The sequence below is a fragment of the Muscardinus avellanarius genome, assembly GCF_963383645.1.
Source record: "Muscardinus avellanarius genome assembly, chromosome: 2".
NCBI lineage: Eukaryota > Metazoa > Chordata > Mammalia > Rodentia > Gliridae > Muscardinus > Muscardinus avellanarius.
This window is the reverse complement of record NC_137787.1, coordinates 91,057,178-91,084,447: the sequence shown is the minus strand read 5'-3', so window position 1 is coordinate 91,084,447 and position 27,270 is coordinate 91,057,178. Positions and strand designations below refer to the sequence as shown.

Genomic DNA, 27,270 nt, shown 5'->3' with positions numbered 1-27,270 from the left:
GTATTCCCAGTTCAATTTTCAGAGAGAGGGTGTACCAGATAAAAGTAATATTTAACATTTAGAGAAAATTAGTACCTAAAAAAGGTTTTTACAATACTGTGAAATATATTGGTTTATAAAAATAGAGATGATTCTCTTTAGTTATAATAATAATCAAAATAGTAGAGGAAACAAAGAATCTAGGATAAAAATTAATGACACTATTGTTTAAAATAAGAGAATAGGAAGATATTCCCTGTAAACCAGATTTCTTTAAGCTCCTAATTCCATTTAGCTTGGAAAGACAAGGAGAAAGAGAAGATAAAGCTACACATTTAAAACTGACAAAGGGCAGTACTTCTATGCAATTTATAATTAATCTGTGGGACCATGTGTCAGTAGAATTTATTGAGAAAAATAGTTTAGTGCTATTTTACAAGGGTAAGACATTAGAAGAAAAAGTATTGCAATTGAAGTTACACGAGCTAAGAAAATATTATAAGAGCTATTAATCATGAAGATTCAGGTCATAAGTTGGCCAGCAGCCAGAGTTACACACACACACACACACAAAAAAAAAAAAAAAAAAAAAACCTGCACAAGTGGCCAGGTAATTGTAAGTATTTTATATCTTTTATATCTTTCTCTAGTTGTTTCAGTTGAAAACTGCTGATGAAAAGAATACCAAGTGAAATTCTATTTTAGCCTATATTTAGTGTTATCTATATGGTCACCCAATTTCAATAATCAATTATCACCTCCCCCCCAAAAAAAACCCTCCTCTGTATTAGAAACATCTCTACCATGTCATCTGGTATTAACTACATGTATAAAAGTTCTGGCCACTTTACTAAGTATCCACATATTTTACCAATGGTTCTCAACCCCAGAAGCTTATAAATGTACTAATATATAGGTTTTGTTCTCAGAAATTCAGATTTGTTCGGTCTGGGGTACTACCTAGCCATAAGGATTTTTGAAAGTTCCATAAGACACTTATAAATATCCAGACATGAATGACCAGTGTGAAACACACGAAAATGCCTCAAATATTTTAAATGATGGTATATATATACACGTATGAAAATGCACACACTTACCAACAGTATCTTCTAGAAGAAAGACATTTATATAAAGATTTTAAAGTGACATAAGTAGATTTTGACTCACTAATATTACATTCTAATGACTTGCCATGAAAAAAATATATGTTTTCTGGAAAACAGTGCCAAGCTATTATCCATCCATATGTGCTCCTCAACATCCCCAATCATGTTGCCATTACTATTCTTGGAAAAATTGAATATTATTTTTATCATTAATGTACTATAGTAGATAGCAATTTAAAGTGATATAAAATAGCATCATTATGATTAAATGTCAATTTTTTCATTTTAAGACATTTTTAAAAATTGTATTACCTGAACATTTGAGTTTACTTTAGGCATAAATTTGAATTATATGACCTCAAAGGTAAAATTGAGTTGTGGTTCATGTTACCTAAGTATTATATTTTTGTCTTATTTTATTTTTATTAGTACATTATAATCAAACATCTTAATGCTGTATAAGATGGTAGAGGTATACATACACACATCACTCATTTAGCCCTTCCCCAATTCTCCCCTCATTCCCTCCCCCCTCCTTCTCATGTTTAGCTTAGTGATTGATATGTTTGCTAATGTAATCATGTACATTAGGGAATTTCCCTCTTTCCCCCTCCCATCCCCCTCACTTAGGTCGCCTTATTTGCTCTTCTATAGTTTCTCCTTCTTCGTTTAGAGTTCCTCTTATGACTCTTTTCTTCCCTAGCTTCCACATATTAAGGAAAGCATACATTCTTTATAAGTATCCTAATTATTTTTAAATGCAGGTAAGTAAATAAATTTTTCTTTTTTCCACATGGCCTATCACAGGATGAAAAGACCACCATCTTTTAAAGATTATTTAGAACAAGCCTCTTTTATTAAGTTGTACAACTGACCTTTTTTGGTTCAGCATTCTCCATGGAAATCCCTAAGAATAGAAGGAAAATCAATACCCATAAACAAAAAGACTCAGTACTATAGACTGAAATATGTTTAAGCCCTTCTTTTTTAATATTAGACACATGGTTATTTGAAAAGAGCATGCTTGTGTTTACATAATAAGAGTATAAAATATTTTATACCTTTTCAAAATACCAGTGTGGATTAAGGAGAATAAAACAGAGAATATCACAGAGATATAGAACCTAGACTCAAAATATCATAGAGTTTAAAGTTATTCAGAGGTCACTTCGACCAAATGGATAAGAATGCACAAATTCTTTTTAAAGAAGCTGACACTTGGTACTTATGCTCAAATAATTTTCATTATATCAAAAGGAAGAACCACAAAAAAACTTGTATCTCCATGTGTAATGATGCTGGAGCAGAGAAGAATACACCAAATATCCATGTCGTGTATTAGAATCATTCTAAATTTCCTTCTCAACTGTGCTCTGTAACACTGGAATGTTCTCATAGTCACTCTGCTTTAGAGAAGCAAGTGCTAATCAAATGACCTCAGTTTCATGCAACTCTGTGTTACAGTTATCAAGAAGGAAAGCTTTTAAACTAGACAGATTAGTAAATTTGATTTATGGTGCCACCATTTATTTAAGATGTGTCTATGAGCAAATTACTTAATTTTATCTTATCATATATAATGAGTTACAAAACCAAATATGTAAAGTTGTATAAACTAAGTAAGATATGTAAAAAGCCAGGTATGTTGACCCATGCCTGTAAACCCAGTACTTGGGAGGCTGAGACAGAAAGATTGCATGTTCACAGCCAACCTCAGCTACTTAGTGAGGCCCTCCGCAACTTAGCGAGACTCTGTTTCAAAATAAAGAATAAAACATACGTCTGGGGGTGTAGCTTGGAGGTACAACGTCCCTGGGTTCAATCCCCAGTAATGCAAAAATAAATAAAAATAACAAATAAGTAAATAAATAAGATATGTAAAGTGAATTATACAGTAGTTCTTCTATAAAGATTTTCCTAAAATTAACATTAATAGGATGAAAAGATTTGTTTTCCTGATTACTAATAGGCATTACTGAGACAAAAAGGTGGATGCTCCAGTCAGAGAGACGGGTTGAATGAGAAAGAACTGAAGAGCCAAGGAGAGGGTGCCATCACTGGGAGCTATCCCTGGTGCTGGTTTCAGAACCAGGACCCTGTTACACTATGTCCTAACATTCCTCACAAAAAACAAATTCCATTTGCAGTTCTCAACTTAGTCTAGTAACATGTCTCTGCTATGCTATGTTTCAGACTTTAATTCCTACTTCCTTCCTTCAGATTCTATTTGATTATTGTCCCAAATAAAATCCCATCCTGACACCAAATTACTTTCTTGGCTACACATTTTTGCATTGAGAATTTTGGCCTAAAGTTTGACCTTTTTATTTCTAATGGATTCAATAGTGGTTTTTCTGAATAGTCAATGAGCATTTCATTTAAAATTTTCTTAGGAAAAGTTCAATGTATCTTGAACAATAATTAAAATGATCAGAAGGTATGAAAAGAACTAAGAGTAGTATGCTAACTTAGCAATACCAGCAGCTAATTCTTGGTGCTAGACTAAGTTCAAACACTACTTTTCCCATGTCCATGACAGACATTGCTAATCTATTATGAAATTTCTTTTAAACTCCTAAATATAGAATTATAATCCTCAACAAGTAACAAACAGCCAGGAAGAGCCAAAGATGGCAGACATGTAGAAACCTATTTGTCATCCTTGAGTTAGTATGAACATGTGAGTTTTTAAAAAGAGACTTCTTTTCTTTATAAGCCTCAATTGGAACACTGTAAAGAACATACATTGATAGTTCGAAGAAGATTAGAAGCACTCCTTACATTTCAGTTATATAGAAAGCAAGTACATGGTTATTACAGAATCAGAGCTTTCTCTTCTGAAACTGGAGGTGTTAGCCTTATGTCCTGGATAAATTCCAACTTAGGTAATTACATTCTGCTTACCTCACCCCCCTAGCAATTTCTTCAAGTGAATCCAGTATTATTCTTCACTTCCTACCCTAACCTGCTGCGTAGTGTTGTGATGAGCTGTTAAACAGCTGCCATGCTTCACTCTACAATGGTGGTTGTGCTTCACTGTATAATTTGTAACCATTCTCAGTGTGCTTCAGAATCTTCCAGGATAAAAGTGTTACCCTAAAAATGCAAGAAATCATCATAATTCTAAAGGCATACAGTACAACTGCTTATTTCAGTTAAATTCAGCATAACATATTTAGAAAATACCTTATTTCATGAAAAACCATAAAACTAGGTTAAAATACCCATGAAACATGCTATGAAGATTATATGAAAAGGTATTTAAAGCAAGCAAACTATTTATCAACTATATGAATATTCTGCCAAAGAAAGGAATAGTAGGAAGAACAAATGCTTAAGACATTTTTATTTGAAAATACATCTGCCTTCATCAGATGGTAAAAATTCCCAATGTCACCCAAGAAAAACAGTGAAGAGAAAAATTGAACGTTAAGTCAATGGGAAATGGAGGAATGCCAACACGTATGGAGAAAGAGATCAGGGATAAATACAATTTTTTAACATTTTTTTATTTTTGTCAGGGTAGAAAATTATACAAATTCATTTTCATGGAGGCATATAATTTTCATTCTAGATTGCCTGAGGATACTTAGAGATAGGAGCACAATTTTGGCAATACTAAAAGGGACATCAAGGTACAACCAAGAGAGGATACGATACTGCATTTTTTAGAAAATATACGTTCAGTCAGTGATACATAACTCTAGATTCACTATAGAATAATGTGGGAAATGTTTTTAAAAATATCAATACCTGGGTCCATCCTCACAGACTCTGATTTACTAGATGTAGGCTGTCAGATATTTTTTAAGCCTCTTAGGTGATTATAATGTAAAGCCAACACAGAAAGCCACTACTTTAGACTGTGTCTTACTGCATTGGAAATAATTGTGGTCTGAATAGCCTTTAAAAATTTGTCCTGGCTTCCTCCCTCTTGAGATGGCCTGTGCTCTCTCTTGACAGTGCACCTCCCACTATTCCTAAATAAACCTCTGTCTTTTAAGCTGGGCGTAGTGGCACAGCCTTGTAATCCCAGTACTTGGGAAGCCGAGACAGGAGGATTACAGGCTCACAGCCAGCCTCAGCTACTTAGTAAGGCCCTCCACAATTCAGTGAGGCCCTGTTTTAAAATATAGAATAAAAAATAGGACTAGTGGTGTAGGGAAGTAGAATGCTCCTGGGTTCAATTCTCAGTACTGCAAAAAAAAAAAAAAAAAAAAAAAAAAGTTCTTTAATGAAGAGAGAAAATCCAAATCCAATAACATTGGGGGGAGGAGTGTCAACATATATGATAAATACAATTAGATCCCAAAGATGAGTTGCATGGAGTAATTCTGATTCTTCATCAACTGAGAAAAAGGCTTTGCTACCTAAGGATTGATTCTAAAGCGTCAGAATTCAAAAACAATCTTTTCTTGTAATAAGAAGAGTCTCTAAACCAGAAACAAACCCTGTAAAGATTCTTGAATTTACAATCAGATCTGGTTATCTTACCTATGATACACATTTGTCTACAGTAAACTATAAAATCTTACACTAGCTTATTTCTAGCACACATCTAAGGTGTACCCTCTCTGTTCAGCAAACAAGGAATAATCCATTACCACAGTGATATTTACATTTCATCTACCTCAGAGAGAAGCACTGTGCCTGCAATGAACTTGTACATTCAGGGGAGCTATAAGAAATACCTGCAACCATAAGCAAAAATGAGTTTTTAATCAGAGCCTAGTACTCAAAAGATTATACAGAATGATGCATATAGTTGATTCTTGGTCTAGAAAAGAAAATAGTAGTTTCAATGGCTTTTGTCAATTCTAATAGCCTTGTTCCTCAAGGAATAACCCTAGAAAACAAGCATTAAATGAAACATAACAAATAAAGAATAAAAAATCAGGCTAGAGTGTAGCTTAGAGGTAGAATGCTCCCCGGACTAAAAAAAAAAAAAAAAAAAAAAATCTGAAAGCATCCAAAATTGAAGTAGCAATTTTGAGATCAGTTCAATGGTTGTGAGTGCCAATTAAAGCTGATAAAGTAGAGCAGACATCCATGTAAGATCTCATACAGGGAAAGGGCAGGAGATGTGTAGGAACCATACACTGTGAAACAACTCACCTATGTTCTCTCTCATACAATCTTCACTTGATCCCTATGATTTAATGTTAGGGAAAATAAGGGTCAGATCAAGTGCTGGAATTCAACCAAGTTACATATCTAAAAAGTAGCTAGGCCAAGATTGTAAACTGTATCTGACTCTCAAGATCTCAAGATCATTTCCTTCCCCCTGGACCCAACTTCCTTTTTTTTTTTTTTTTTTTTTCAGGTCTAGGGATGGAACCCAGGGGCATTTGACCTCTGAACTACACCTCCCGCCCTATTTTTTATTCTTTATTTTGAAACCGGGTCTCACTGAGTTGCAGAGGGCCTCACTAAGTAGCTGAGGCTGTCCGCGCACCACGATCCTCAGGTCTCAGCCTCCCAAATGCTGGGATTACAAGCATGTGCCACCATGCCCGTCGTTTTCTAATACAGGAAACGCTCACATGCAGGTACACATATGTGAGCACACAGACGAAGACACACACATCATGGTGCACTGTGAGCTAGCCAGAACTTCAATGCACCCCTTTGACTCAGGCAGCCACTTTAAGGAGACTCAAAAATAAAAGAAGGGGTTCACATGACAGGCACAGGAAGAAGATAAGGCATGTTGCCAAAGCCTCCCCCAACAGAAATTTTAAGTAGCCTCTGGAGATAGCTATGGAAGAAAGGATAAATTTAATCACAAGGGCTAAACAATTTATGCAACATAAAAAATTTTATTGTTTCCTAAGAATTTGTGATACCAAGTCCCAGAAAAGGGAGATGAAAAAATTACTTTGAGGTTCTGAAATTCAAATGCTGGAAACTCCTATTCCTCAGCCTTAGAGTAAGTTTTTTTATGAGTAGCCCAATGTTCACCAGAGGAGTAAAATATAAGCAAATGGGCTGGCTGAATCATGTGCATTTTTATTTTAAAATGAGTTGATCAGAAAAGTATTTTCATGAAAAACAGCAACAAGTTGGAATGTAACTGAAACAGTTGGGTATTCTAAAAATGTCTAAACAGGCTGGGCGTGGTGGCCCATGCTTGTAATCTCTGCGCTTGGGAGGCAGAGACAGGAGGATCGTGCAGGTTCGAAGCCAGCTGCGCTGGCTTAACAGACCCTGTTTCCCAAAAAAAAAAAAAAAAAAAAAAAGTATAAAATAGGTCTGGGAGTATAGCCCGAGGTACAAGGGCTTCCAGGAACCCCAGTACCACCACCAAAAAAAAAAAAAAAAAAAATGTCCAAAAACCATCTATTCCTGGTGAAATTGATCTACTTAATCAATGATGGTTGATCCAACCCTACACAATGAACAACCTTGTTCTTCATATCCACTCATCTCATGAATATTTTTACCTGGCTTCTAAATTCTGAATCTGCTTCTTTAATAATCCTGGGTCAAAACCCTCTTCCCTGCTGTTTTACCAGCTATAAAATGAAAAACTTAACTACAAGATTTCTAAAGTTTTTATTCTTGGGTATGATTCAACTTTTGAAAAGTTCTAATTCTATTCTTTCATAAGAAAAGAACAATTAACAACTTAACCTAAAAATAAAACAATTTAGTATGTAATGAAATGTGATGGGCATTTTCCCATTTCAGATTATAATAAGATAATTTTTAGAAACTTATAGATTTTTAAAGCATACTCTCCCCCTCATCTTCTATTTCTAAAATAATATATCACTTAATCTTAAATATTTCACTTTGCTATTGTTTCTTGTTTATATCCTTTCAAATTTATTCTTACAGTCAAAGACAAAAACTCCCTTTTCAATTAGTGAAAAAATAATTATAATACATATGCATATATTTGGTATTATAAAATGAATTTCAGCAGCATAAAAATGAAATGTCACTTTGAATACATCTGCTTCCTCCACACATAATCTCTTGGTCGGCTCAGGATGTCAGCAGATATGTAGAGCAGATTTCCACTGGAAAGGTTAGTGTCCTGAATGGATAAATCAGCGCTCCACATGTAAATGAATTTAGGGGTGTAGGCCATATTCATTAAGTTTGAGTTACATAATAGGAATGGGAAGTGTTGCACTGAGGATCGAGTTTCAAACAAGGAAGGTATTTCCATGAATACATGAAAATACATTATATAAAAGAGAAGAGTTGCTAATGTTCTATTTCTTGTTCTGATACCCACTAACTGCATGTGAATTTTAGTGTGTATTGAAAAGAAAAATGAAGGAAAAACTTCTAACATTCTCATTCCATTCATCTTAAGAAGCAAAACTAAGATTAAAGCTTAGAACAGGCAAGAAAATAAAGACTTACTGAAAGAGAGGGAAAGTATTTGTGTGACTAGGGCGCTTATCTTTAGTTAAAATTATGAGTAGAATTTCAATACAACATTAAGTTCTCATTGTTGTTGTCACTAAATTTTTAGAAAGTAACATATTTAATAATGATTACACATAACATTGAAATTTTCTAGAATAAAGAGATAATTATTTATTCGAGAACTACTTCCAGACAAACAATAAAATTTTTTAGGCAACATGTAGTCAAATATGGTAATAAAACTAAATTTAAGAAAAGCTTATTATTACCTTCTTTTCATATGTATGGGGAGATACTGGAGATCAAATCCAGATGTTCTCTACTACTAAGTGACACCTCCGGCCTTTTTTTATTTTGAAACAGGGTCACACTAAGTTACCACACTGGCCTTGAACCTGCAATCTTCCTGTCTCAGTCTCTCAAGCACTGTGGTTACAGGCATTTATCATCATGCCCAGTTAAAAGATTATTTTTACCCATTCACAGAAGCACTTTTGTAGATACCTAGAAATAATATAACCCTTGCTAGATGTGAAAAAGACCTGTGATTCACCTTATATTTGGCTAAAAACACAGAAGACTTACAACATATACACATTATGTAGACAGTATGCTCAGCAGTATTTCCATGAAGAATGGTGGCACTCAGTGCAGCATAGTAAAGATAAGTAAGCACTAGAGCAAAAAAATTCTTTAAGACAAAAACAAAAAGTTGACATAATGCAAAAAACATCTGATGCTCTTAAAATTACTAAAACAATATAGGATTGCAATTTTGGACAGACATGTGTTTTTGGGGGTTTTTTTGGGGTTTTTTTTGGTGGTACTGTGGTTCCTGGAAGCCCTTCTACCTCCGGGCTACACTCCCAGACCTATTTTATATTTTTGAAGCAGGGTCTCTTACGCCAGCGCAGCTGGCTTCGAACCTGCACGATCCTCCTGTCTCCGCCTCCCAAGCACGGGGATTACAAGTGTGTGCCACCACGCCCAGCTTGAGACATGTGGTTTTAAAGAAAATTAAATGACATACCAGTTAATGAAATAACAAAAAGGTATTTTGAGAACATACAAATTAGAAAAAAGAACAGACACCTGTACTAAATGTTTACCATCATTAAAGCATTTTTCTAAGTACCTTACATACAGTAAGTACCTCATTTCATTCACATAATAAGCCAATGAGACTTGTATTACTCTCCTTATTTAACAGATAAGAAAATAATAAGGTGGGAAAAGTAAAGCAACTTTCTTAACACCAAATGGTTAGCAATAGCTTTGGTACTGATATGTAGCTCTGCCTGATATCAAAGTCAATTTTCATAGGCACTATTCTGCACTGACCTGTCATCACTCAGTCCTTGATCTCAGGGCTTCCTAGCCAAAGGGACTAAAAGTGATTTATTTATTGAATTTTGAGAAGACAAAAAGAATAACACAATATACTCAAGTTAATATAAACCCAGCACACTCAACTTGCCCCTTTGTGTTCTCTCTCTCTCTCTCTCTCTCTCTCTCTCTCTCTCTCTCTCTCTCTCTCTCTCTCTCTCCTTCCCTCCCTCCCTCCCTCCCTCCCTCTACTTTCCTCTCTCCTTCATACTGGAGACTGAAACACCTAGGACATTCTACTTCCAAACTACACCCCCACACCCCTTATTTTTTAACAATGTAGCTTTGACTACATTGTGGAAGCTAGCCTCGAACCTGTGATTCACCTGTCTCAGCCTCCTAAATACTGGGGTTACAGGCATTTGCCACCATATTCAAATCTGCATATAATCTTTATCTAGAAATAAGAGTACAAAAAATTTAATGTTCTTAAAATTTTGGCACTCAGTAAATTTTATGTGATAGTAACAAATGAGAAAAAAATGTATCTTGTGTCTATTTGGAAAACGTTATTGAGCAATACCAAGTATGTCAAATGAAACAGTAAATCCAACCTAAAGTTCTGTAATCAAAATTCAGTATAACAAATAACACTACCTTCTAAATGACACCAAGGGAAGAGAGGACACTTCTGGTCAACTTCATCTAAGTGAGCTTCCAACATCTTGGACTCAACATATTCAACTATGAATTCATTCTCTTTTCACCAGCAATTCCAAGAGCACAGATATTATCCCAGCCACCAAAATCAATACTTCAAGTCACCCCTGAAACTTCTAAGCTTAATAAGTTGACATATCAACTTTCCAATCAGTGTATGTATGTGAACTTCCTTCTTTTCTTCTGAATGACACATCTTTAGTTCAAGTCTTTGATAACCGTGCTTCTCTTGGTTCTGTTTCCTATTTCCTTTGCATCAATATTTTATCTATCAACACAAAATTTCTCATTTCATAATATAATAGTAATTAGCTAATGAATATAGGCCAAAGTCCATACCCCTCAGCCTAATTCCTATCTCCATTTTTACCAGCTCTTCACACAACATAGTCAAAGGTAACAAATCTGAATCCTGTGATTATTCACTGCCACAACTGTGCACACCAATATACTCTTCACAAAGTGCCCTCTCACTCATCGCCACCCACTTACTTTCTCTAACAGCGAGAAGTAATAGACGTACGTAACAGAGCCAGGCAGTTTGGGGAGCTATGTAATCTCAATCAAGCTTCACCTTCTAAACTTCACTTTTCTCATGTGCAAAATGAGGATAATAGTACCTAGCTTGTAGGGATTTTAAAAGTAATGTACATAAAGTGCGTGCCTAGAACAGTAGTTGACAAATTACCTATTATTATTCCCAAACTCCTTAATGCCCAGCTCAAATGCCATAAAAAGCACATTTTTTTCTATCTTATACTTAAACTCACCTGAAGTTGCCTATCACATCTACACAGGTCCCAACCTAAAGCTCAAGGATTCTGTATCATCATTTTATACCAAATTATGCTGAATTCGCCACACAAACAACAAGCTCTTAATTGAGTGAACAACAGTATATATAAAACCTCAAAGAATAAATTCCTATTAAGTATGCTTTGTTGAACCCAATTACTTTAAAGTATATTTGTAAAGAATTTTCTATATGATAGAGCCTTTTATCTGGAATTTCTTAGGAAATGGATCTTTTTAGGTCAGAGATTATTCTGGTAGCTTACTGTTCAATGGTACATGCCAAATTTATTTTTTAACAAAAAACTTTCATCCCCTAGGATTCTAAAATAGAACAATGAACAACTAAAATCACTTCAGTACTGATCAGTCACCATCATTAGCCACCTGTTTGGAGTGTACATACTATAGGTGTCAGGCAGATGTAGACAGCATACATGTGACTTCCCTGTCAGATGACAGTCCTCAACACTGCCAAATGAAACCATTTGGCTGCTGTCATAAGGACTGATAAGATATAAGACAGCCCCTACCTTTATTTGTTCATTTGAATTATAGTGATAAACTATAGATTTTCACGTATTCTATAAAGTTACTAAAGGTTTCAGAATTTTGTTCCCCTTACTTTTGAGGTTTGAATCATGGTGAATGCTTAAGCTTGCAAAACAAAACAAAACAAAAACAAACAAAACAAAGAAACAAACAAAATCCCCATCAACAGATAACCAGAATGGTCTTAATTCTTGATTAATTAGAGCATTAATAAAACCACTAATATTTACCAAAACAAGTTAGGCTTTAGACAATGTACTTTGTCAGCACATAATATACTAATCACCTCAATACTCACCTAAGCCTGTAAGGTGAGCGCTATTCCAATTCTCATTTTACAGATTTTACAGTTGGGGAATTGAGGCTGAGGGGTAGGGTACAGGGGCAAGTGATTTGCTCTACTCTGAACAGTGATGCTACACAGCAGAAACTGAACTAGAATCTCTGTTTATCATACTGCTGACTAATCTTTTATTCACCATTATCAAAAGCACGATGACTAGAATATGTAACTTTCAAAAAGATAAGCAAAACTTAGCCCTTCAAACACCAAAGTAACATATCTGAAATCTTTCTAACATGCATTGTACCCAGACCTCATTTAATGAACAGAGTATATAAAGTATAAATTGCTCTTGCCTTGAGATGCTACACTGATAATGAGTCCTGTGCTATGCAAAGTTTGGAGATTCCCTCTAAGTCTGAGGCAGAGAGGAGTGCGTAACCAGGCCTTTTGCTAAATTCCCCTGTGCTGTGATTGGAGATTATCAAATGGCATGCATCCCATTCAGTAGAAGCCTTGCTCCCTTACTCCTTTTGGACTGATGTCCCTAGATTCATATATTTGCTAATTTGAGTTATCTCTTTATACTGTTTGTTGTGGCCTTTGTATCTTACCTCTCAGATTCTTAGGATAGGACTACAAGAACCTAAGGAAAAAATGGATGCCAGGTCATTGATATAAGTTTAAGTAAATGTACATTTCAAACATAAGGGAGGCCAGCCACTTTATAGACTTGAAGAGAACAGGGGCAAGTCCTCCTCAAACACAAAGCAGTTTCTGTTGTTGCTGCTGAATTCAGAGCACTTCTTTTGTAGGGACATTCCTATATCAGAGAAAGCTGACATCTAAACGTTGTAGTTAGTTATTAACCTGGGTGATAATTTCATTAAAATGCACTGAGTAAACAAGAATTTGCTCTATGTAACCTCAGGTTGTGTGTGTATTAAAAAAGCAAACTGCATTTCTCTCAACAAAGGTGATATGAGGAAGATGGTTAGGCTCTAATGCAGCATGAAAGACTTATTGGCTACAAAGGAGAATTTCTGATAGGAAATGGTATTAAATATTGAGGTGATTTGGAAAAAATATTTTTTTCCACACAGTGATACTATAAATAAATTTTTAAATGGCAAAGAAAACATATTTTCATATTCACTTTGAAGAGCCAAAATAATTGTCCCTAAATATGAGTATTTGTGAACATTTATGAAATAAAACTTTTCTTCTACTTTAAACCTAGAATAATATTCAAGAAGATAATGCGTGTTACTTTCATTGAGCACAAGCAGTAGTTTTACTAATATATATGTCTAACACTAATACTTTCTCAAAATATCTGAGAAATATGACCACATGTGGTAAGAAGATTAAGGTGTTTTCTGGCAACTCCCCCCAAAAGCAGAACAGTTGATGGCAGAAAAAAAGTTTTCCATGGGGAGACATGGGGGCTGCCTTCTGTCCTATCAATCCACAAATTCTCAAATTACAGATCTGCTGTTGTGTTCTGACACATCTGCTTTGCAATGTAAAATAGTGTTTTCTTTAATAAGAATTCTTCAAAAAGCCCTTAGGCTCCTCGCCTTTGTTTGCACAGCCTGAGAGTTTTCATTTAAAGTTTTCACACTGTTTTTAAAATTCCCCATTTTTGTTTCTAAATTAGTTAGGAAAGTCCATAAACCTCTGTTTTGCCTTCACTGTTTTAGCTATATAGAAATGGTAGAAAGAAATGTGCAGAGACATTCCTAAGGTTTCAATAAATGAGAGTACCCCAAGTGACCAACAACTTCGCTTTTCTCCTTGGCTGTTAAAAATGTAGGAGTGGGAAAATAGAGATGTTCTTTATAAAATTTCCATTCCAGAGATGCAAAATCTATGAATCAAGGAATCTCAGAGGTTAAAAAAAAAAAAAAACACTTTTTCCCCCCTAAGGTAACTCTGACAATCCAATACAGTAGAAAAGAGGAATAAACAGTGAAATAATGTGAAATAATCACAGAAATATATAAAATTCTGTCCTAATGATTACATTACAGTTGACATGATCTTCTCTGTGGTGACTAAATTAGACCTGAAACTCAGAAAAAGAATATATTTTTCAATCTAAAGTATTTTTGCTCCAAAACTAAAACTCCAAAGGATGTGTATTCCATTCATCCCCTTATTAAAAAAATTAATGTGTGGCTGAATTTTAAAGGTCTCCATATGACACATATATATCTGACCTTTCTTACATTAATTATGTTCATAGTAAAGAAATTTGAACTTTTTATTCACAATATAATGGGTCTGAGAAAGTAGCCAAGTAAAATTAAAAAAAAAAAAATCCAGCTCAAGTGTTTGTCTCTCTTCACCTTTAATCCAACTGAATACTATTTGAAGATGATATCCATTTTGATACATCCTTTCTATGGCTCCCTGATGGAATTCATTGATCTTTCAAACATAACGGATACCACTGTGTCATTGGTTGTACTTCTCCAATGCATTCTTATATGATCCAATTTGTTGGGAGTGAGGATAATCTAGTTATACAAAAACATGGATACTCCCTTAGTACCAAATCCTGTAAAGGGGAGGGAGCAAATGGAAGAAGTCTGATGTTGTTCAGATGCAATCTACTCCATCCGTACCATCAGATGTGATGTGTCAGGCACTGCCCTGTAATGCTATAAGGTTTCATGCTATAAGCTAAGTTGCAAGGCAAGAGAGTTTGGTTAAATGAGAGATAACTAGAAACAGAAAACAAAATGGTTTTCTTACACATATGAAATTGCAATCTGAGCCTACAGCTGTTTCTTTGAAGTGTTCCTTCTATTTTGTTTCTTTGGGGCATTTTCAATTATACTATCAGAATTCTTTCTTAAAATTTTTCATTCCTCTTGAAGCATCTTCTCAATGTTTTAAAAGTATACTTTCTAAAGCCTTGAGTCCTTTCTTTTATAATATCACCATGACATGCTCACTTTCATCCAATCTTTCTGTTAGTTCCCTTTCATAAAATAATTTCTTCTTCACTGGTCAAAGTCAAGGACTAGGAATCAGGGCTCTCTGCACAAGAGACAGTACATCAAGACTGTTAAAAGCTTGGATTTAAAGTGGGATTAAAAAAAGTATTTGATTTCTAATTCTGCCTTTCCTATATTTACTATATACTTGGAATTGTAGACAAAAAGGTACTTAAATTCTCATATAACATACTGAGCATAATGTCAGACATAAAAGAATAATCAGTAAGGGTGAGATGGTGTGGTGACTACTTTCTGAAGATGATTGTCAGAAAGCAGCCTGAAAATTGTTCAGCTATTGATTTCATATGACTGAGACTTGCACAAAGCTATGGACATCTGAAATTCTCTTGCTTCTGTTAGGCCTTCCTTTTATGACAGTAATATGATCTAGAATGAAAAAATAGTGACTTTCAATAGAATCTAGCTCAGGAGGCAGCAGGACTCCCTCCTTTTATCTCTACATTATACACCCATCAGCACCATGGATTTCTTTGTGGAATCTGCCTTCTTGAAACACACAGTAAAACTGCCTTAATTTTCTATCTAATTTACATCCTATAATACAGAACACAGTCTTCTTTTGCAACATATTCCAGTAGTAGAGATCATCTCACTAAGCTCAAGAAAATACATATCATCTGGTAATAATATTGTAAAACCTACTTTGTTGACCACTAATCATCTAAAGCCCTGGAAACTTTCAGTACTAAAGGAGCTTCTATCTGCAACTCAACTAGAAAAGGAACATTTGAATAATGGCAAGATTCTAATCAGGAAGATCCAAAGGAGATCGCTAATTGAAATGACTGCTGGTCATGGAACATTTAAGGATATTACATCTCAAGTACATCTTACAGGTAAGGCATAATACCTACCTCCATTTGCTGTCACTTATTATCTCTGCCCAAAGTGGATTGTTGTATTTCCCTACGTCCTTAAAATGAAATTTCCTGGTTACCATTTAATCTCTCTTAATAAATCACAGTCATCATTTTGATGTACAAGCTGTACAATCATGGAGAAATGTCTGCAGGGGTTATTTGATGTGCAAAGTCGCCTGCCCTGACATAGAATGGCTACAGGCTGCTATGTTTTTTCACTTCCCATATATTTTTTTTAAATAGTTTATCTCTTTCCTCCCTTGTTGTCAAGCTGTCAGTCAGCTGTCACTTTTTACTGCTGTCAGTGTGCCTGCCTTTATCACACCCCCAATTTAGTGCTGCTAATCTGCTGTCAGCTGAAATATCAGATAATCAAGACCTCTGAAAACTGCATTAACAAGAAGTGGTGGGCTGAGCACTGAATGGAGATTTGGAGATATGAATTCTAGTTCCTGCTCTGCCTATATTTAGCTTTGTGATTTCAGGAAAACATGGAACTTCTCTGGGCCATCCTGGTGCCTTCATCCAGAAAATAAGTCGAAGGGGAGTGTGTGTGTGTGTGTGTGTGTGTGTGTGTGTGTGTGTGTGTGTGTATGTGTGTGTGTAAGAGAAACAGAGACAGAGACACTTTGGGCTCTTCCTCCACCTAATCCTTAAGTGTGAATAGTGTCAAAGGTAGTCAAGGTTAGGAGGTCAAGATGAGGAAGAAGAACCAGCAAAGAAGCCTGAGGGTCAACATCTCCTGCATCTCAGAAGGCACCTGAGATAAATGTGTCAGAGTATGTCAAAGGCTGTGAATATATTAAGGAAGACAAGTACTGAGAATGGACCACAGGAAATAGAGTCATGAAACTCATCGATGAACTTGACAATGAATCAATGCAATAGTTTCAAGGGAAATCAATATGAATGAAATTGGCAGCCAAAAGCACATATAGTTCTTTGAGGAGGTTTTGCTTATAAGAGAATGAGAGAAATGAGGCATTAGCAGAAGGAAGAAATGAAATAAACAATCTTTTTAAAATATAAGAAAAAATGGAATTTGGGGCATGCTAATAGGAATGATCTAAGAGAAAGGAAAATAGGGATGATTGAAAAAGGGAACAGTAATGGTACAGAAAAAGAAGGAAAATTTGCTAAAACAATAGTCCTTGAATAAGTGAAAAGAATAGGTTCTGGCATGGGAATGGAGATGGGGGTGATAAAAGCAAGGTAAGTTCATCCAGAGCAACAAGTAGGATGATGTAGAACATACATTAGAAGGCCACAACTAGGAAGACACTGCTGTGTCAACAGATAAATAGCCTTTCTGATTGCTTCTAGTTTTTAGTCATCAACTGAGAATGAACAAAGACTTGGTAATTAGGGAGAAAAGGTAGAGGGAGAAGGAGAGGAAGAAGGAAAGGGAGAGGGAGAAGTAGAGAGAGAGGGGAGAGAGGAAGAGAGGGAGGGAGGGAGGGAGAGAGAAAGAGAGAAAGAGAAAGAGAGAGAGAGAGAGAGAGAGAGAGAGAGAGAGAGAGAGAGAATGTTTTACTATCTAAAAAAAGAATGGTATGCTTGTCAGCCCAAAAGAACCTGCCTGAAATGAGGAATATAAATTTAGAGCATACTAGTAAGTATAATTAAATGTTTTTCCTCTTCTAGTCATCTTTAGTCCTATGATTGTATGAAGAAAGTATATGAAGAAATGGATTTAATCAGACCATGGGAAAAGGGGTGTTGACAATCAATCTGGAAGCAAAAGATGTAAAAGATTTGAGATTATATGCATAACAATTAACATAATAATGAGATATGGAAGCTGGATAAAGAAAAGAGGAGATAAGATAAGAATGAAATTAAATTGTTGGCTTAATCAATGGATGGTATATTCTTGTGTGGCCAAAAGATTTAGAGTTGAGGTGATAAATAAATTTTTATTGATATTGAACTGACTTTCTGACAAAGTATTTCTCTATTTTTGTTCCCATTATAGGAAGTAAAGAGTTAGAGTAGAATATCTCTATATCTCTATATTCAGGTTAAAATAGATGGGACAGGCTCTATAATAATAGGGGTAGGAATCTCTTATTGAGGGTATATTAGATACCAGGCATTATCATAGACATTTGGCATGTATCCATTTTTTAATCCCTACATAATCCTTGAGAGGTAAAAAAAAAGGTAAATGTAATTATTATAATCGTTAAATAACATATTCATGGGCATTACACTAACAAAAGTCAGAGTAAGTCAGTGGGGGTCAAGACTCAAATATATGTATCTCTGATCACAGCATTTAATGGCTTCCCAAGAGCTAAGTGTGGTGGTACATGCCTGTAATCCCAGTACTTGGTAGACTAAAACAGGAGGATTACAGATAGAGATCAGCCTCAGCAACATAGTGAGCCTCTCAGCAACCTAGCAAGACCCTGTTTCATAGCAAAACAAAACAATTAAAAAGTTCTTGGAATGTACCTTGAAGGCAGACTGTTTCTGGGTTCAATCCCTAGTAACACACATATACATAAAACAAACAAACAAACAAACAAACAACCTTCTCTATCCCCAAATGTTTAATACATATAATGGAATAGTTTCAAAGGAATAGTCTCTCTTACAACTAATTTTCTTGTCTTTGTGAGTTAGGCAGGGGATGAATGAGGAGAACAATAGGTAGCAGCAGGTTTCATAAGTCCAATATTAATCATTGTCTATGTGATAAATATGCTCTGATTTCTAGCAGATATCGACTATATAAATCCTCACTAAGTTTGATGGAAATATGGCTTTTCTACTTCGATGTATGTGTGTATGTATGTATATATGTATATACATTATATGTAGTATGTCATAATAATAATTCAACTTTATCTTCTGCTTTATTTTTATTTAAATTCATTTTTGCCACAGCCAGATAATATTTGTTTAAAAAGAAAAATATAAGCATCCAAAAGTTTTTTAATCACCTTGGTTATTTTGCCTTTGGAATTACTAAATATTTTTCAACATCTCAACAAAATAATAAGCTTTTAAAACTGCAGGCATTAGGATGATTGTCATTCATGCAAATAATCACTTACTTACACTATATGAGTTCTGGTTGTATAAAGAAAATTACCATTTGAAAATAATTCAAATAACACTCTGGGCTAAGACCTTGCTTATGAATGTTATCTTGGCCACAATATTTCTTAACCTTCTTCAATTTAGCTGGATTCCTTTATGGTAATATGGTCCAAATTAATAAACTATTCAATTGCCACAGGTGTATTAAACATAGGATGTCGAAGAAGCATATCACATGCAAATAAATTCTAAAACATAATATTTATTTGGAAATCAATAGCAGTAAAAATTAAGATGAATAATAACCACAAACTCACTTAAAGATGTACATTTGTCTATATATTATATGAAAAACTTGAAATTTTATTTCATAAAGCAAGGCTTATATTAAAAAATTCAGATATATAATAACTGTGTTCTGGCTAAGGATAGGTGTAAATTAAAAGAATTATAGTTTTTAAAATCCTTTATATTGCGTATACAAACATAAACAGTTGGCTTTCTATATTCATGGGTTCCCAATTCATGAATCCAACCAATTGTAGTAAAAATATTCAGCCTTTTCAACAAGTGGTGCTGGGATAACTGGCTAACCATTTGTAAAAAGATGAATCTAAACCCCTATATCTCACCAAACACAGGAATCAACTCAAGATGGATCAAAGACTTAGAAATTAGACCTGAGACTGTGAAGTTAGTAGAGGAGAGCATAGGTTCAACACTACAACATATTGGCACAGGCAGTAACTTTCTCAACAAAACCCCCAAAGCTCAGGAAATTAAAGCAAGTATAAACAAGTGGGATAACATCAAACTAAAAAGTTTCTTCTCATCAAAGGAAACTATCAATAACCTAAAGAGGAAGCCTACAGAATGGGAAAGGATCTTTACCAGCCACCATTCTGATAGGGGGCTAATATCCAGAGTATACAAAGAGCTCAAAAGACTCTACACTAGCAAAACAAACAACCCAATCAAGAAATGTGCAAAAGAACTAAATAGACACTTCACAAAAGAAGAGATACAAAGGGCCAATAGATACATGAAAAGACGTTCTTCATCACTGGCCATCAGGGAGATGCAAATCAAAACTATACTGAGATTCCATCTAACCCCAGTCAGAGTGGCAAGCATAAAGAAATCAAACAACAACAAATGCTGGCAAGGATGTGGGGAAAGAGGAACTCTTTTACACTGTTGGTGGGAATGCAAACTAGTTCAACCACTATGGAGATCTGTGTGGAGATTCCTAAGAAAGCTGGGAATAGATCCACCATATGATCCAGCTATACCACTCCTGGGTATCTTTCCAAAGGGGTTGAATTCAGAGAAATACAGCAACATATGCATACCTATGTTCATAGCAGCACAATTTGTAATAGCCAAAATATGGAACCAACCCAGACTACCATCAACAGATGAATGGATAGCAAAACTGTGGGAAATACACACAATGGAATTCTATTCAGCCATAAAGAAGAACAAAATTATATCATTTGCAAGAAGATGGAAAGCCTTGGAGAACATTATGTTAAGTGAGATCAGCCAAGCACAGAAGGAGAAGGTACATATGTTTCCTCTAATATGCCCAAACTAGGAAACACAAAGGATACCAGTGGGACTCCAGATAATGGAGGGGAAATACCAGCAAAGTTTGAATGGAAAGATAGGAAAGGAGGAAGGCTGATCCTGATTAATGAGGGTCTACATCTGAACATGTGTAAAATTATGAATAAGACATGGTTAACCTAGACAACCATTGGTGGGAGGGGGGAAGGGAAAACGGGGGCGGGGGGGAGAGGGCACCAAATATAGTTTAAATGTATACTATTTATGTTCAATAAAAAATTGTTAAAAAAATAAAAAATAAAAAAAGAAATGTGTCTGTACTGAACAGGTAGAGACTTTTTCTTGTCATTATTGCCTAACCAATAATAGGTAACAACTATTTATACAACATTTACATTACATTAGGTAGTATATGTAATCTAAAAATAATTTAAAGTATAAGGGAGAATATGTATAGGTTATATACAAATACTATCCCACTTTATATAATGGCACTAAGCATCAGCAGACTTTTATATCCCTCAGGTGTCTTAGACCCAATCCTCCACAGATACCATGGTTAAACTACACACACACACACAAACACACACATACACCACACACAAAAAAAATGTACAAACACACACATATAGTTGAAAGTTGATTGTGATCTTAGATCCATTTAGCTTTATAGTTTTCAAAATAGCAAATAAATCACTAAATGTTACTGACAAGTGACCTATAATGACAAGCAGCTTGAACAGTAAACAGAGATTTGAATCAAAAGTCACAGAGCCTAATTTGAATCCAGTCTGTGGCAATGACAAGGGGATTGAAAGCCAGCCTCTATTTCTTTGGACTCTGTTTTCTGCAATACATCAAGTAAGAATTGGGCAAGGTGGTCTAACTTAAATTTTATGACTCCACTAACTTGATTTGGTATGGGGCAGATTTTTCATCAGTGAACTATTAGCTGGTAAGACACTCAAATAAATTAGCATGCAGGGTGCAGATGAGGACTACTGACCCGATAACAAAATGCAAGTGAACTCAGTAGTGTAGAACATAGAGACTAAAGCTGACCTCATGCACAGCTTGTAACGATATTAAATCATTGCCTGCCTTCATGTCAGAAGTAGGGAAGAAACAGCTGTCCCTGAAATCCTTTTAAGGGTGCAGTTACAAAACGGCAGCATCCCAGCTAGTGTGAGTCCCACTGAATAAAACTTTCTACTCACAAGGGAGGAATATTACTAATGGTAGTAAAAAATAATTTTGCTAGGTTTAATCAGAAGCAAAAAGGAATTCCAGAATGTTCCCTTTGAGCCGCATCATCCATTGCTAATTCAGGGTGGGCCCAGTAACAAGGCTAATAAAAAAAAATGTCCTTTAGTAACTGAGAAAGAGAAATGGCAATTAAGTTCATTTGCAACCCAATATGGAATACTTATCTCTATATTAAAATAAAATAAATAATAGAAACAAAGAAGGGAAAAATAGAAGAAAATAACATGAAATTAAAGTCATTCAAGAAATGAGACTTAACATTGCTTTTTTAAAAGCTATTATTATGCATATGAATCAAAGGGCCTAAGTTGAATTCAAAGGTTGAGAAATATGCTGAGCAATGATTTCTATTAAAAAAAAAACAAAGAAACAAAAAAGTATGTGTTAAAAGCCAAAGCAGTCTACTGTAGCAAACAAATAAAGACAGTAAAGAAAGAAAGAACTCCATATCTGAACTAACCATTTGGTGATAGGTTAGATACAGGGTTATTTAAAATCTTTGCAAATCACAGTATGCTGAGATTCTATACATTTGAGAAGTAATTTATGACACAATATTAAGAACAGAGTCAAACGCTCTGACCTGCTCACATCAGGAATCCTGATGGGAAAGTAAATAACTTGGCACTTGGGTCTGATGATGTTTTCCAGATCCTTGGGTCTGTGATCAGGAATCAGCTTCATAAATTTTCCAATGGAAGTAAGAAATGATTCCATATTAAAAACTGAGTTGAATACCACCACATCGGCCACCAGGCTGTGAAGGGAAAAGATGAATGCAAATGATGAGCCCAGCTTCATTCGGATTTATTTTTATGAGCCTAAAACCTCTATATGTTAATTATAGCTTATACTTTAGATTTGTAAAGAACACTTTACAGCCAGGTGTGGTGGCATACCTTGTAATCCTAGTTCTTGGGAGGCAGAGACAAGAGGATGACAGGTTCAAGGCCAGGCTGAGGAATGTACTGAGGCTATCTGCAACTTAGTGAGACCCTGTTTTAAAATAAAATAAAATAAAATAGGGCTGGGGATGTAGCTCGAGGTAGAAGACCCTTGGGTTCAATTCCCAGTACACTCCTTCCCAAAAATCCTACACTTTCCATCAATATCTATCAAAATGTTTCTAATAGATAAGTTAGTTTCATTAGTACTCTTTAATGGGCAGTTGAGTTGGTAGCAATAGAGGAGAAAGGAGACCACCAAGCACTTAAATGACTTAATGGAATCAGGTGAGATGTTAAAGCAAAGCAGTATTTCCCCATGATTCCATACATACTATCAACAACATTAAATCCAACAAGACTCTTTTCATTGTAGTCCAACTGCCAAGACTGCATTTCTATCAGTGATATACATAATCATACATTATTTTACACCATAATTCTGAGAATAAAAGCTTGTTGTCCTCTGGCCACCTTCAAGGAGACTAACTCAGATAAGTAAAACTATTTTCATAATAGATCATGAACTCTTCAACACTATTTGGTTAAAATCTATTTTCTGCCTTGCCTTTGCTATATGAAACTATTTTTTAGTTCTGGGACTACAAAAGAAGGTAGATGGCATGGCATACAAGTATGTTTTTTAGTACCTACATGGTGCTAATTTGGGAGACAGGGGTAACTGTAGCCTGGATAAAACAAAGGAATGTCAACAAAGTGCTGACATAGCACTAAGCAATAAGAAAATCAATATAATAATATCCCCAAAAGTTGAAGGATGTTTTATAGCTAGTCTATTTTCACCATATGTCACATATTGTAGTAGCGACCCACAGGTCATGATGTATAGTTATGACATGGGTTAATAAGTCATAGGGTTAGTGAAACCTCTGTTGAAGGTGAGTGCTTATGTCAGTCATCTTTAAAGTCCTTAACTGCCACACAGTTAAGGAAGAAATCTGACAGTGCCAACAAAAGCAGAAGTCAGCAAGAAAACTAAAGAAACATTTGAGGAACCAGGAGTCACACTTTTCAATAAGAACAGGAATAAGGCTGCTTTCTGACACTCTTATTTTTCCTCTGGACAACTGTAAACTATCTTTTCCCCATTAAGAAGCCAAATGATGATGAAGTCTACTTCTTTCTCGCTAAGCTTGTCTATCGGTTTATCCTCTTAAAAAGAAAAATGCTGAAGACTCATGTGCAAGCTTTTATAGTCTCAAATAATTTTTTTATGAAAGAGAGCAGGGACTGTGAGGAAAGACTGTTGTAGATAGCTGTCCTCTATGGGTAGCTAGCTAAGACCTAACTACTTACATTCTTAAAAATCTAGTTTATGCTAAGTTAAAGATCTAAGATCATTTACAGAAATATTCTTTTTGATGCATTTCCTTCTTGATATGAATGGGTGTAACTTCCATTAACTTTAAAGCCACCCATAAAGGGAAAAAAAGACTTAATTTTTCCCCCAGTGATTTCTCAGGGGTAATAAACATACACTATCTGAAGAAAAGAATGATGCTAATTCCAGAAATCATAAGAATATTACAAATGTTTTCCATATTGATAAAGCACAAAATGATTTTATTTTCACTTTTAAAACATGTTTCCTTCTCTGTTTCCACATAAAATAAAGTATTTTAATTTTATTATGAAATTTTAAAACGGTTTCTTCTTTATGAGACATTTGACGTGAAGCAGTTCCACTCCATGTTGATAGTGCTGCTACTTCACAATTGAAGCAGCTTGTAAAAAATGATTGCAGGAAAACATTTACAAAATGCTCAAAATGCAGAATTATTACCACAGAGCTGTTTCTCTAAGTCAACTAAACAATACAGACTTGCAAGGGTTGAGGGTCTGTTTATAAAAACAACAATTCCAACTACTAATAACTGTTAATAAAGGTGAGTAAAATCAATCTAATCACGGCCAAACTTATTCCATTTGATGGGTGCAATTACATGAATAGGACCAAATAACAATGACATCTGGGGTGTTGTTATTAGTTTATTTCATTAACTAAGTCAGGATATAACTTTGTTGAAATAGGAATAAAGAAGGACGTTCACCTTTGAAATGTCAGGGTATTTTAAGGCTGTGTCATTTCAGAAGATTCGATGCCGGGGAAAATGAACCACTGAAAGATTCATTTTAGCATCTTCCACAGTTTTTTCTGTCTTACAAACAACCAAAAAATTGAGGAGAGGGTGATAAAACCCTTTGCTCTATTATTTTGGCATTTTTATTTCTCTGAAAATTTTTTATTTTTATTTGATCTAAATATAGTGAAAGTAGTTAGTGAATGTGAGTTCCGTAGCTGCCCTTTCTAAAAGTATGGCTTGAATAATACATCATGAATCAAGGAGTCAAGGTCCCTGCCAACCTTCTGATTCTATTTTGAATACTGTGCAAACTACATTTAGGTAAATAGCTCAACATATAATTAGATTTTTACATTTTTGCTATTTTGTAAAAGGAGTTGCTGCCTCATTAAATCCCATTATGCACTGGCCTGGAACCTGCAATCCTCCTGTCTCAACTTCTCAAGTATTGAGATTTTAGGTGTGCAACACCATGCCTGGCTACTTTGGTTATATATATATATATATATATATATATATATATATATATATATATATATATATATTAGAAGCACAAGCAATTACAACCATGGAAGGACTGTTTAAACATTGGCATGTCCCTTAAGGTATCAAGTGTACTACCCACCAAGAAGAATGCTACCTACCGGTCCCCAGATTTAAAAGCTAACTACCTAAGGAGGAAAAAAATGTCAAGGGACTAAATATTCTGTAATTCGTACCTACCATGAAAGAATTTGGTTATATCCATATTGAAAATCCCTTTCCTGACATTTCTTGACAGGATATACCAGTTGGTTCTCATGGAAGTACAGAATCTTTTTCAATTTCCCAAGGTCAGGCCGAAGGGCAACCAGTTCAGTCAGGTTAATCACGGAGCTTGCAAAGAGGATGCTAGAAAAACAAAGGAATTAGGTTTACCATCCCAAACATTCTTTAAAGGGTCATCCTTTGCCCCACTTTCCTCTTTCCATCTCAAGAAAACATATCCCCTATCAGGGAGGCATCAATAGTTGAGCCTTAATACCATGTAGTAGCATTCGAAGTTTTGATCTCTTAAAAAGCAGCTGCTAAGAACTATAAAAGCCCTGAATCTCATTGGTCTTCTCTGCTCAGTTACTAAGAAATGCAAAAAAAAAAAAAAAAAAAAACTGGATGGATTTTATTGAAAAAACCAAGAAAAGCTGTATCTGAAGGACAAATGAAACAAAGATAAGGCTGACTGGGGAATAGTTTGCTTGCCAGTTTCATTACACTTTATTTCTTTATGCAATCCACTACTGAAATTCAATATACAGGCAGGAATGACACATATTCGTGTTATGACATAAACCTTTTGATTTATGCAATAGACTTATGTAGTGTGGTCTTTTTCTCACCCTTCCCCCATTTTAAAGTGCTCTATAATAATTGTATTTAAAAATATTTTTTCTTCATTACTAGCCAAGTAATTATACCAGATATATAATCTACAAAATCCTTTACATAAAGCACAAATAGGAAATTTAATGATAGGTTGATTTCTTGTTTCTGGATGAATGAAATTGAAAGCTTACTTATCTATGTCTATAAATAAAATTATTTTATTTTTAGTTTTTGCTCTCTCATTTCACAAACACTTGCTTAAACATCTACTATATGATAGGGTCAACCCAGGAAGAACAAAAGAGATGGGTAAGATAGCATACCAGGATAAATACCACCTGTAATAGAGACATACAGAAGTATTAGAGGAACAAATAGAAAGGAGTAATAACAATCTGGAACAACCTAGAAATATTTCCCTAATGAGATACCTACAAAAGAGGGATAAACTGCAATCCCTCAGTAGCTGAGGACATTTAGATACATAATTTTGATAGAATGCCATCTTTAAAACATAATGTAGCGTTATTTGACCCTTATGGCGTTAATTCCCATTCTAAAACTCTAAGGTTCAAGAGGTTAATAGTTTGGTTTTTTGGGTTCCTCCTGCCCCAAGATCATAGTGGGTAGGAAGTTGCACAGCAGAGACTGTTGGTCTTCTAAGCCTGAATTGCCTTTCATTACAAAACATATATGAATTGGTTATGGATTACTTACATTGCACATGCTTTTTTCTGTACTTAATAAATATAAAATATCATCCTTATTATCACCACGATTACAACTATTATAAATCCTCCTTTGCTGACAAGCCAAATGGCTAACTTCAGGTGTTTATATGATCTGTAACACTAGCCTTTCACACAAGAAGAATTATTATATAATAAGTGTATATATCATAAATAGGAATTCAAGTACCTTCTTCACAGGATACAACAAACAC

The 27,270-nt window shown here is 34.9% G+C and overlaps 1 protein-coding gene across 8 annotated transcripts in view; it reads right to left on the bottom strand.

The window, feature by feature from the left end:
• GTDC1 (glycosyltransferase like domain containing 1) overlaps positions 1 to 27,270 on the bottom strand; it is a gene marked incomplete at both ends in the record, with an annotated part of 255,269 nt that overhangs the window by 173,615 nt on the left and 54,384 nt on the right. For all 8 annotated transcript variants that reach the window (XM_080690317.1, XM_080690320.1, XM_080690318.1 and 5 more), the window contains 2 exons: positions 22,500 to 22,673; positions 25,689 to 25,856. In XM_080690317.1, coding sequence (XP_080546443.1) covers positions 22,500 to 22,673; positions 25,689 to 25,856 — 342 coding nt within the window. The remainder of the gene's footprint in view (positions 1 to 22,499; positions 22,674 to 25,688; positions 25,857 to 27,270) is intronic.